Source organism: Oryza glaberrima, chromosome 3 (genome assembly GCF_000147395.1).
Source record: "Oryza glaberrima chromosome 3, OglaRS2, whole genome shotgun sequence".
In the NCBI taxonomy this organism is placed as follows: Eukaryota; Viridiplantae; Streptophyta; class Magnoliopsida; order Poales; family Poaceae; genus Oryza; species Oryza glaberrima.
In genome coordinates, this window is record NC_068328.1 from 6,925,566 (window position 1) to 6,938,285 (window position 12,720).

At 41.8% G+C, this 12,720-nt stretch overlaps 1 protein-coding gene across 1 annotated transcript; it reads right to left on the reverse strand.

Annotated features, from left to right (window-relative positions):
• Positions 1 to 1,868: 1,868 nt before the first annotated feature.
• On the reverse strand, positions 1,869 to 5,094 carry LOC127765893 (type IV inositol polyphosphate 5-phosphatase 9). Its single transcript, XM_052290862.1, has 8 exons — positions 4,982 to 5,094; positions 4,651 to 4,886; positions 4,405 to 4,512; positions 3,895 to 4,309; positions 3,555 to 3,739; positions 2,720 to 2,828; positions 2,461 to 2,618; positions 1,869 to 2,350 (listed from the first exon to the last, which is right to left on the reverse strand). The coding sequence occupies exons 1-8, from the start codon at positions 5,006 to 5,008 to the stop codon at positions 2,101 to 2,103; spliced, it is 1,488 nt and encodes a 495-aa protein (XP_052146822.1). The 5' UTR covers positions 5,009 to 5,094; the 3' UTR covers positions 1,869 to 2,100.
• Positions 5,095 to 12,720: the final 7,626 nt, after the last annotated feature.

Genomic DNA, 12,720 nt, shown 5'->3' on the forward strand with positions numbered 1-12,720 from the left:
GATGAAAGATGGTATTTGTCATGTACATGCTATGCCATTCAATATGGCTGAAACATGTATAGTAAAATGAAGCTCTCGTTGGGAACACATAAAAAAGAATGCAACTTGTTCGTGAGCTGCATCTCACGGCTGATTTGCTGATGTGATTGTTGAGGGATTAGGACTGCAATATTCACTAACAAGAAAGTTCTTTTGTACTGAATGGACTTTTTAAGCTTGATGATTAACACAATATAGAAACATTATCTAGTTACTTATTCATATGTCCATCAACGGCGCTCTGTTCTCATCGATCTAATGATTTCGCCATTTCCCTTGAATAAAATTGGACCCATATGGTTTAGCAGGTGTTAGGTGATGATGTAAGATGATTGCTAATTTCTTTTATCAGAAACGATAAGAGCTTAATGTGGTTATAAAGTGGAAGCATGGCCAGTGGTCCAGTGCTACTGTAATTTAGTTATTTCTTTTTTAAAAAAACTTGATTTAATTACTTTCTGTGCTGAGAAGAATCTTCTGGGATACCCCTTGTTTAGGACCAAATATCAATTATTCATCAATCAAACTGCAGAGTTGAAAGTTGAAACTATGACGACAAGGGCGGAAAAATGTTGATAAACTGGGCAAACTATTTTGATCCTTAAGGGGATGTCTTATCGTTATTTGCATGTCACTCAAATGGTTATGAAAATTGAGAAGATATATTAACATGTGATGTATCACTCCACAATTATGCAAGTTCAAATTCAACTTCCACATCTCGTAACGAAAAAAAACAAATTTAACTTTGAATGTATATTAACTTGTTTTTTCGTTGCGAGATGTGGAAGTTGAATTTGAACTTGCATGTTTGTGGAGTGATACATCACATGTTAATACATTTTCATAATTTTTTTATAACTATTTGAGTGACATGCAAATAATGAGGGGCCCTCGAGGGATTAAAATCCACACATTGTAGTTCTCCCAAAAAAAAAGAAAAACTGTACACACATTGTCTACCTTCGAATGTGGATGTACATCAGATACTCCTATAGTCCTATATGACCTTATTTCTGAAGAAAACTTCAGGTGTTTTCATATTTGGAGGTACAGTCTTGATGAAGTAACCTAATCATTCATGTTCTAATACAGCTACAAATATGTTTATCACAAGATGCAGGTGAAAAATGGATTTTTCTTAAAAAATAAATGGGATAATAAAATAGATTTACAAGATCAATGGATGTCTCTCACTCTGCAAGAATCAAGATAGCAACCTATAGTCAGCAGCCTTGTCTTGGATCACTTCATTTGTTCTGCAGAATACTGACAAATAGAAGGAACAAGCAGCAGGAAACAAGAAGAGGGGACAATCTTAGCAGAACCCTTGAATTTAGGGTGGTGGATTGAGACTGACCACCACTAGTAAGTGTGTGTAGTGAGCAATTTGGGATGGTCCATGAGGCCATGACAATGCCACAATAGCTCTTTTGGAAGGTATTACTGTGTACACATGTACAGCTAAATCCAATGCCGGATATATAGAATAAGAAGATTATTAGAGGTTCAGAATACCCAAGGTCTGACGGAATTATGGCGCTGAATTTGTCTCACCTCATAAATTGTATCCCACTTGTTTTGCGATTTGAAGCACACTTGCTTTAGCTGTTCTTCATTCCATTAAGATACTCGCCACTTGCATTGTTCTTCCATTCATTTGTTAAGCTTACAAGCCCTGAAGCAGCCAAAAACAACGCCCAATGAAACGTAACGTTGACGCCAGCCTCTATTTACACTTGCTTCATGGCCACGTATGCACAAATCTAATCCTCCCTAAGGTGGTTTCACAGTGAATTTGTGTTTAGCTGTTCATCCAAGCAAATTCTAGACAAATTGATCTGGTATTGTGAATTTCTGATCATGAAGAGTACATATGTATAGTTACAGGAAGTCAGGAACAGTCTGTATCCTAGCTATACTGCAGATTATATACGAACATTTACTCAGGACAGAATAATCAATTTACATTACACCCTCTCTCTCTCTCTGATTCTCTTTCTCTAGATCTCTCATCCTCTTCTTCCACTGATCCTCTCTCTGTTTATCTGCAAGAAAGCATCAAATGGTGTCGCCGAATCTCGCGCTGCTGGCGGTGCCGTCCTCCCGGAGCAGGTCGGCGGCGGCGCTCCTCCCGCCGTCGAACCTCTCCGACAGGAAGAAGCTCCGCAGCGAGTTGAGGTTCCTCCTCGGCGCCCCCACCTCCACCTCGAACAGCGCCCTCACCGGCCGGTGGTCCGACAGCCGCGACTCGCACCGGTCGTACCGCTTCTGCTTCAGCCCGGCGCCGCGCCATAGTATCCGGTCACACCTGAAAAGAAAAAAAAAAAAGAACGGCGGCGGCCGCCGGTTAGCCGCGGATCTCGCCGGAATCTCACGCTATTTCAGCCGTTTTTCTTTTTCTTTCTTTCTCTGGCTTACCACGCCGGCGCGCGCCGCTTCTCGCCTTTCCTGCCATGGGAGGCGCAGCCGTAGTAGGTGTCGGAGTTGGGGTAGTACTTGTACGTCGGCGAGAAGGCGATGGCACCCTCGTTCCAGCCATGGAATGCGCCTCCTTCCGATTCCACCTCGCTTCGCAGCTGCAAATTATTCAGAATCAACAACACGTTCAGTATGATTGGTACTAATTTAATTTGGAGATTGATTGATTGATTGATTTGGATTCATGCGTGTTGCATGCCTGGTCATTTTCGAGCAGCGTCTTCCAGTCCTGCCTCTCCACCAGCAACCTCGTCTTCGCCTCCGGCAGGGAGATCCTGTAGTTGAGGTCCCCAAGCAGGATCACTCGGCTGCATCCACAGGAGTAAACGAAGAATCAATCATTAATCATCCGTCAGATATTCAGATTAGTCAAAGCCCGCCTGAATGCCTGATGATTGCTTTGATTTGAAATGTCGTCGTCATGAAGGCCGGTGAAAGAAACTAAACGAACGATCAAAAGCATGTTAATTGCCACTAGTTAATTACCGTCTAAAATCGATGCGATTTTATACTACGTTGTTGACTACCGGTGTCGGTATATAAAACAGTCGACGATACGGCAGATATTTGTAGTGCTTGGAAGAAGTTAATTAATTTACTGTGCCTAATTGTCTACTGTATGCTACGTATGCAACTATTACCGCTAATGACTAGTATCTTATGCTACGCAAATCCTAGATACAGCAATACCTAATCCTCGATTTTTACCGGTACCGTGGACGGTTCAACCACCGGATTAAATTAGTACGGTTGCCGTCGTGTGCACAGGCCGTAACAACGGTCGCTGTATGGTAATTTAGCTGACGGATATACATGCATGCTTGGGTGTCTGTCAGTCAGCTCAATGCTTCTTATTTCCAGCTCTTTAATTAGTCAGCGACAGCGATGTGTTTCTTCCCTGCAATTCTAGTATGCTTCGATTTTCAGCGTGCACAAAAAAATGTGTTTTAATTTGGGTCAAAAATGAAAGGAAAAATAGGATTTTGAAGAGGTCGATGAATGATCAAGTGGGAGGGGTGTGTGCGTTTGCTTACTCGTGGTCTAGAATCTTCTGGGGGAGGTTGAGCGAGTGCCCCCGGGGGAAGGTCGTCCGGGAGAGGATCTCCGTGGCGTCGGCGTTGCGGTGCGCCTCGTCGCCGTCGCGGCCGCCGGACGCGAGGTGGCAGCACGCCACGCAGAAGCTCGTGTCGTGGAGCCAGAACCTGACGGACACGGCGCCCTGCACGTCCAGGCACAGCCATGCACCCGTGGCGATCCATCGATGCCGTGCGTGTTAGGTACAATTCATTCCCCTCGCGGCGCGGCTCGCCGCGCGCGCGCGCGCGCGTGGCGTGTGGTGAGCAATGGCGGAATGATAGGTCAGGGGTAGGGTACCTTGTTGCCGAGGCAGCCCATGACGCCGCAGCCGACGCAGGAGACGCTGGCGCGGCGGACGAAGCGGGCGAGGTCGGCGCGGACCCAGACGGTGAGGAGGATGCCGACCATCTGCTTGCTCACCACGCACCGGTAGTCCCTGCAGGCGAGCTCGCCGCCACCGCCGCCGATGCCGTCCCGCACCGGGTGAACCTTCTGCTGCGCCGCCTGCTGCTTTATCTCCCCTCCTCCGGCTGCGGCTGCGGCTGCGCCGCCGCCGGTGCCCTTGGCCTCTCTCTGGTCACGGGAGGAGTTCGGCGCCGACGGCGACGACCGGTTCAGCGCCGCGCGCACGAGCTCGTTCCAGCGCATCCCGACGCGCTTCTTGTCCGCGCCCAGCACGTTCCGCGCGCTCAACGGCACCACCTCCTGGAATCTGCATGCGCCATTTGCGACCATGAATCCATGATCAGCTATTGATGGCCGCCACCGGCATGATCGAGCTCCACTACTGCACTTATGGTTGCTTACCCGAGGACGTAGATGTCGTAGGCGGCGTTCCTCGTGTCGAGCCAGTCCGACAGGTCGAGGTCGTCCGGTGGCGCGACGCCGCCGACGTTCCACGTGCTCGCGAACAGCCTGCAGACGAGACGACGACGTCGCGAGTGAGATCGACTAATTAATCAAGACGCCATGAGTAGTCCAAGCCAACTAATGGCTGGCGCGGCGCGCTGCTACATCGTAATGAAAGCTTGACCGATCGAGCGCCATATGTACCTGTACTTGAGCGTCTTGTTGCTCGCTCGCTGCTGCGGCCGCGGCCGCGGCCGCTTCACGCTGCGGCAGGCGTCGGCGTCGGGGCTGCAACCATCGTCGTCGAACGACTCCACCGCCGCCGGCACCGCCTCGCCATCGAAGTCGTCATCAACGGCCATAGGGAAGTCGGCGACGAAGGCATGGCTGCCGGATGGCTTCCTGAAGAGCTTGTTCGCCACCAGCCTCGGCCAAAGAACCTAGCCACACACAAACACACGAATCAGCTATCAAACGTGAGCTACCAAATCTCACACCGACCTCGTCAAGCTAGCTAAGCTAGCTAGGTACATACCTCCGCTTGCCTCTGGTTCTCTAGCATGGCGACCAATCCGTAGGGAGGTAGGTAGGGATGGACGGGTGGTGAGGTCGAGGAGACGAGGACGAAGGGAAGAAACTTCAGGCGGGGAAGAGGGAGACGGCTTAAATAGGCGAGGAGGGCGGAAAGTGACAAACAAAAGGAGTCTCCCGTCCCGCGCATGTTCATGCACACTGTTAACCAGCGGTGGATGGATTGACGGATCGACGCTGATCGATGCATGCATTCGCATGGCGCGTGCGGTGAGCGGAAAAAGGGGGAGAGGGTGGTCGACTCTCGACTGGCGGACTGGCGGTGACACGGTGACAGCGGAGGATAAAAGCACTTTTGACTGTAGAGGGATTCTTATGGTGGGGTACGATCTGTTTGGTAATTAGTTATGGTCGAACTTCACAACTTAAACCCAGTTACACATTTCTAGTTTATTTTACGAGAGTGCTTTAGGTGGGTGGACTAAAAATTATTTGGCTGGATTTCAGCTCCAGAAGAGATAGAATTGGAGCTAGAGCTATGCAAAATAGAACTACATGCTTTCACTTCTCAAATTATTACTCCCTCCGTTCATAGAAATAAGCATTTTTAGGTTGTTTAAGTAAAAAATAAATCTTGAGTACAAAGAGAGTAAAAGACATTTTTTTTTTCAGTTATCTTATTGGTCAAATTTGAAAATTTGGCTTGCTTAGATTCATGTACATTGAAGTGTCCTATAAATGCTTATATTGTCTACAAAATTTAAATCTTAGAAATACTACCTCCATCCCCCAAAAAAAGTTACTCTCTCTGGTTTCATAAGTCTTGACGTTCTGGATAAGTTTGAGGTCAATTTTTTGTAACTTTGAATATCAATATCTTTAAAATTATTTAAATGTCTAAAGAACTAGAATGACATATATAGATTTATCTTTTAAAGTACTATAGTAAAAGTAAACATATATTTATTGATTGTATATATTATAATAGAAAAACAGGATCAAAGATATATTTTGGAGATCGAGTCATTGTCTAAAATATCAAGAATTATGGAACAGGGGGGAGTAATATATTTTGGTACATACGTAGTACTTATATTCGGAAATAGAGGGATTAGATGTAAATATATGTATAAGATTTTCAATATATCTACTAGCATATTTCTTCTGTTTTTAATAGATGATGTTGTTGACTTTTTTTTTACATAATGTTTGATCTTTCAAACATTCAGTGCAAAATATACAAAGATATAAGTAATGTTTAAAGTATAATAATAAAATAAGTCATAACAAACTAAACGAAACTAGTATGATGAATAGTCAAATATTATGTATCAAAATCATCAGCATTATCTATTTATTATTTGTAGTCAGATTTTATTCTGTACGTATATATCGAATCTAATATAGACCCATTTTCGCTGAATGGTGTATTACCCTTCTTTTAGAGAATGGTCTTTGCATATTCTATTAATGATGTTAAAAGGTTTCACAATTATTATAGCTTTTTGCATGATATTTGTGAGAAATGGGTGGGCATCGCTATAAGAGAGTAGAGCTTTTGTTTTGAATGTTGTCTAGCGGTCAAAAAGCGGAATCACATAAGAGATAAGCACGATTATTTGGATAGGGAGGGATATGTTGGGAATCTTTGTATCTGCCAGGTCTGTTCAACTACAGTTACAATGAGATAGATGTACTAGCTCATGCTATTGTGCAGGTTTACCAAATCCTTTTCAGTTTTTCTAATAATAATAATCAGAACATCCGATTTCTTTAGCAGCGATAAGGACATAAGATTAACTTTTTGAGATATTTTAGTCCGAAGTACCATAATTTATTACTATCTACGTCATTGACTTTTTAAATACATATTTAATCATTCGTCGTATTTAAAAAGTTACAGAATTATTATTTATTTTCCCATGACTTGATTTCTTGGTAAAGATATTCTAAGTATGACTTACATTTTCGCATAATTGCGTAAAATTTCTAAATAAAATGATCAATAAACGCGTGTTAAAAAGTCAACGATGTTATCTATTCAAAAACTGGAGGGGATTTATCATTAAAAAAAATGATGCACGCCTCTCAATTTCTACTTAAGGATCTCTATCTTATTTTGTTGTTAAATTATATTCATCGTGATGGATGAAAAGACTTATTATATATCCAATAGAAATATTTCTCAGTTAGGGCATTTAAAGATTTACACCTGAAAATTATTGCGCCTTTTAGCAAAAAAAAAAAGCCTTCGACCTTCATAAAGTATAGTTTATAGAATCGTTGCACCACCCATTGGAAAAATTTAATCTTATACATTTGGCCAATGATTAATCAAATTACTAATTTAATGTAAAAATATATCAAAAGATTTATATTTCTATTAATTAAGTGTTTTCCATATATTAGTTTTGTAGGTAATGGAGAACCAACAATTAAAGTTTAGTCTTAAAGACTTTTTATAATGAAAACATGTCCTATAGAAACAAACTAAGAATGGAGCGTGGAGACCAATTTAATTAGCTGTACATGTTTATCCATCTGGCCATCTCGTATTCTCGTATCTACAACTAACTATTATTTTTCTACTAAGCACATACATATAACTATTTTTCTAACACGTGTTTTAAGTATTGTGCCTAGTATATAGACTCAGGATAGGGAGGTTGAGACCTATAGAGTTTTTGGTCTCAACTTGAGCAACTTGTGTTCGGTATCACACCTCTTATAACTGGTTAAAAAAATCACAACATATGTTGTCTGTTTATCTCACATACGTTTGTCAATATTCAGTTTGACCTTTTAATTATCTAATGCTTTATCTTGCTTGTGTTATTAATTCCATATCACATTTGATTATACATATAGATCACAGTGTTCTTTATGACTTTACGCGAACATGTAACACTAAATCCCATTCATTTTTCATAGGGTATGATTGCCTTCCCTCTCAGACTTGAAGCTGCAACACATCTAAAACACTATACTCTATACTCTGTTTTAATTTACTCGTTGTTTTTTAACATTATTTTTTATTAAAATAATTATCGTTCTCATATTCCAAAACATTTTTAGAGATGCTTTTCTTTCTTACCTTAATTTCATCAATGTAGCATGCTAGTACTAGCACTCTTCCAATAAAATTTAGTGTTTGCTGCGAAAAAGATGATTGTGTAGAGTATTAATGTAATTTGCCATACTTCCTAATTTAATGTAATATTTGTTAGAACGATAAGTAAATTTTTTTAAAAAAGGGGTACATATGGTTGATATTCTTCCATGAATTTGTTTTAGTAGCACCTTAATTTTACAACATCATAGCTAGGGTTGGTTAAGCTCGCACCTCACGCGGCTTAAAATGATATTCATCCCACAACTTATTCATGACTTTGCTTCATTTTTTTTTTGTTTGCTTCAGAAAATAACTTATTCATGACTAATACCTCAGTAGTCTAATCTGAACTGGAATATGCTTTCTTCCCTTCCTTATCTTTTCAGAGCTTTCAAAATACATACTTGCTTGGCTTATGTTGTACACGTTACGTTCTGAATTTTAAATTTGACATTAGTACTATATTGTATATACATTGCATGCATATACAAGAGCAAGTGACCTATCGATCATGGGCATCATGCAAAAACAAAACTAGGAGAGAGTAAAAAAAAGTTCAGACAATGATGATCTGATACACATCGCCCACGCATAGAAATCGAATGATATATGGTGGTGGATGAGTTTCTGTCACACAATGTTACAAATTTAAGAGACTACTCACCCATATGATCTCGCATTTAGCTCTTCTTTTTCATCACATTTTGTTGTCCTTGTTCTTTGTCGATCAGCCGGCCAATCATTGTTTGGAACAGGAAAATGGCAAAACGCAGGTGGGGAAAGGGAGCTGCTCTTGACGTTTAGCCTGAGGCTATACAATAATCATGCAGAATTATCTAACGAACCATGTTGATTAATCCACAAAAAGCTGAGTCATTAGTGACTATAATGATCCCCATGGGTACGGCGATTCCTCGTTAATTCCATTTTTTATATATTTCGGCGAAAGCTCTATCATTTTTTTTAAAGCAAAGCGACTCCCTACTCATTCCTTCCTGCTACTCTTTTGTGTTTGTGTCAGTTTCTGAATTATCATTGCGCTGCAACCTGCAAGATACTTCCTCATGTCTTTTTTTTTTTTTGAACGACTCGCACGAGACGGTGCGAAATTCTATTGATAGAGCAGGAAAAAATTACAAGATTACAACCCTGGAGGATCGTAACGAGGAAAAAGGAAAAAATATACCACCACCCACACATCGACAGAGCCAACACACAAGCCCAGGAGAAGGCAAGCACCGGACCGTCCGCCGCTAAGCGTGACCGACCGCCGCTAGACCAACAAAAGAAACCAGACGAGATCGCCCCCTAGGGGATGCCAAAACGACGTCTTCAAGAAGAGAAGCGACGGAAAGACCGCCGCCGCCGTCCGTCGGGGCTCAAAGGAGCCAAGACTGGGCTTTCGCCCGGTAACCACCCTCTTGCGAATCCACGGCTAGTGCCTCGATGCTCCACCACCATTCAAGCTCTGCCGACATGTGGGACCCCAGCACCGGTGCCCCCCCGCCGGCCAGCCTTCGTGCGCCGAAGACCGCGCCACACCCACCGGCAGCTCTCCCTCACACCGAGGTCGCCTCCTTCACCGCTAGCCGCACCTCTCGCGCCAAGCCGGCCTCCTCCACCGGACGCGCCTCTCGCGCCAGTCCTACCTCCCTCCATCGGCCGCGCCTCTCGCGCCACGCCGGCCTCCCTTTCCGCTGCCCGCGCCTCTTGTGCCGAGCCGGCCTCCGCTGCCATCGGCCGCGCCTCTCTGCGCCAAGCCGGTCTTTGACCCCTCCTCCAAACAATGCCGCGCCAGCCAGAAGTAGCCGTCTGCCATGCCCTCGGCTAGCCAACCGAAGCCGTCATGCCTCCGGTGACCGCAGACACGGTCACCACCACCGCAGCCGCTGCTGCCGAACGCCCGTCGCCATCCACACCTCGCACCCGTCTCCTTCCCCGCCTCCACTAGCTATCGCCGGCGATCGTCTGCACGACGTCGCCAGCCGCTGCCGCATCCGGCGACCAGCGGGGGAGCACGTCGGCGACGGCGGCGCGGAGGGCGTCGGCATCCGGTGAGAGGCGGTCTCCTCATGTCTTTTGTGATAGCCTTCTGCAACCTTCGGCTTATAATTCATAAAAGAAGTTTCTGCCAAGTATTAGATAGCATACATAATAAAGTTCACACAAACACCCAAATTCTGTATACAAAAAGGAGAATATATTTTGCAGGTATGTGAAAAAGTCTTGTTGGACTATGATATCTTATTAGGTTGTACGTAAACAAACCTGCAAGGCTGCAACCCAATATACCAACCCAGTGTTGAAATCTATGTCAAAGGTAAGGTCTTGAAGTGTTAGTCATATAGTACTACTTCCCACGTCAAGTAGCTTTGATTTGCATTATCCTTGATTTGCATTATCCTTAGGACACCCTTATATGTATCAAAATCACCATGCGTGAAAATCAAAACATGTACTGTACTATCTAATTTATCAATTTAATATAATTTTTCAAAGATAGAATGATGAGAATGTCCAATCCACATAGTACTTATCTTTATCTAGAAAGATATGTACTTATAGAAGAATATTTAATCTAAGCAAAGAGATTCCATAGTGGCATAGCCGAAGGAAGGGTGAAATATATTTCAAAGTCGATAATATATTAGTGGTGTTTTTTTAAAAAAAACTTTCATATTTGCATAAGTGAACTTTCCACATTTATCTAAAAGCTTAGCATTTTAGGAACAAGTTGCTAATACATGCAACTCAATACGATCAGGCTCAAGAGTCTTGAGTTCTAGTTATGGATATATATAGCATGATTAAAAATTGCACTCCACCTCTAACGTTTGAGAATTGAGGAGCACATACATGACATGAGGCTGGGCGTGTTTAATTATAAGTGAATTGCCACATATATAAGATAAAACCTCACAGGGAAAGACTGCCCGCATAGCTTCTCAAACTAAGAAGAAGCCTTAGCCAAAGACGTCCGAGAAAAACCACGAATCCTAACCCCTTTGACACGCATATTTGCTTCCCATGTTTTAAACAAGGGGGAAACGAGTGGTCTTTTCTAAACCAACTCTAAAAATTCGCTTTCGAGAGAAGTCGAACTAAGAAACTGGTATGTGCTACTAAAGTATTGTAACCACTAGGCTACAAATCTCTTCACCGGTAAACTGGATTCTAGATTACGCATTAATAACCTACCATTTACTTAAATTGTCATAAACTTGATCAACAAAGGTGTTCATGCTGGCGAAATGCCATCTGTAGTTTCCTTCAACAACAACCCAAAAAATAAAAGACCCTATCGTTTACTTTATTTCTATCGCTTCATGAAGAAATCTCTTTATTAAAAATATTTGAAAAACCTTACTTTATACTCTTTCAGATTCATATTATAACTTGTTTTGACTTTTTTTTAAGTTAATTTTTTTAAGTTTGACCGAAATTATAGAAAAAATTAACATTTACAACACGAAATTAGTTTCATTACAACTAACATTTAATATATTTTAATAATATGTTCATTTTGTGTCGAAAATACTGCTAAATTGTTTTATAAACTTGGTCAAACTTAAAAAGAGTCTGACTATGAAAAGAATCAATATGTAATATGAAACGGACAGAGTATACGATTAGTGTGTAAGATATCAACTAGGCTCTTGATATTGTTCTAGGCGCCACATCATCAGAAGTTATAGAAACATTACAAGAGACGGTCATCTGAGACTTCAATCAAGATGCCCTGCCTTGTCTTCCTTAAACTTTCTGTAGATTATTCAGAAAATGGATTCACCTGCATTCAATGAACAGAGCGTAAAGGTCAAGCCAGGGAGCGATGGTGTTTGTATAAAAGATTGGTCATAGAAAACCTAACAACAAAAGATTCTGCAAACAAATTGCTTCCGTCACAAATAGCAATTTAACTCATAGACCAAGGTCCAAGGAACACTCTGTGTCTGTTCAGATTGATGCCAAAATAAACCTTATCAAAATTTGGTAATAACAAAACTTTGGCGAATTGGTAACATTGCCAATTTTTAGTAGGATGTACTCAATATAATGTTGTCAAAATTCTATTGACATTACCAAAATTTGGTAACAAATTAAATATAGCCGCATAATTATCAATTTAATCAAATAATAACATGGTTTGAAATGACATCAATCTGAACAAACCCTCTTTTTAAATGTGGCCTGAAATGCTGTGAAAATTTTATCCTAAAGTACTGCTGCTACATCTATTTCTTTCTGTATAAGGATTAACTCATAAAAAAAATACTCCATCCACAAAGTTTTAATATTCCTCAACCAATCAAATCAAATAAAAATGACCTAAAAAATTTCTCTCGTTTTTTCTCATCCATTTCAATTGGATCAGAGATTGGCTAGTATCCAGATGCCCTTGCCTTGTATTTCCTTAAACTTCCTGTAAATTATTCAGAAAATGGATACACCTGCATCCAATGAACAGAGCATACAGGTCAAGCCAAGGATCAATGGCGTTTGCATAAAAGATTGAGCAGATAAAACCTAACGACAAAAGATTCTTGAAACAAATTGCTTCCATCAGACGTAGCAACTGAACTCATGGACCAAGGAATTAATTGTGGCCTGAAATGCTGTAACATTTCTCT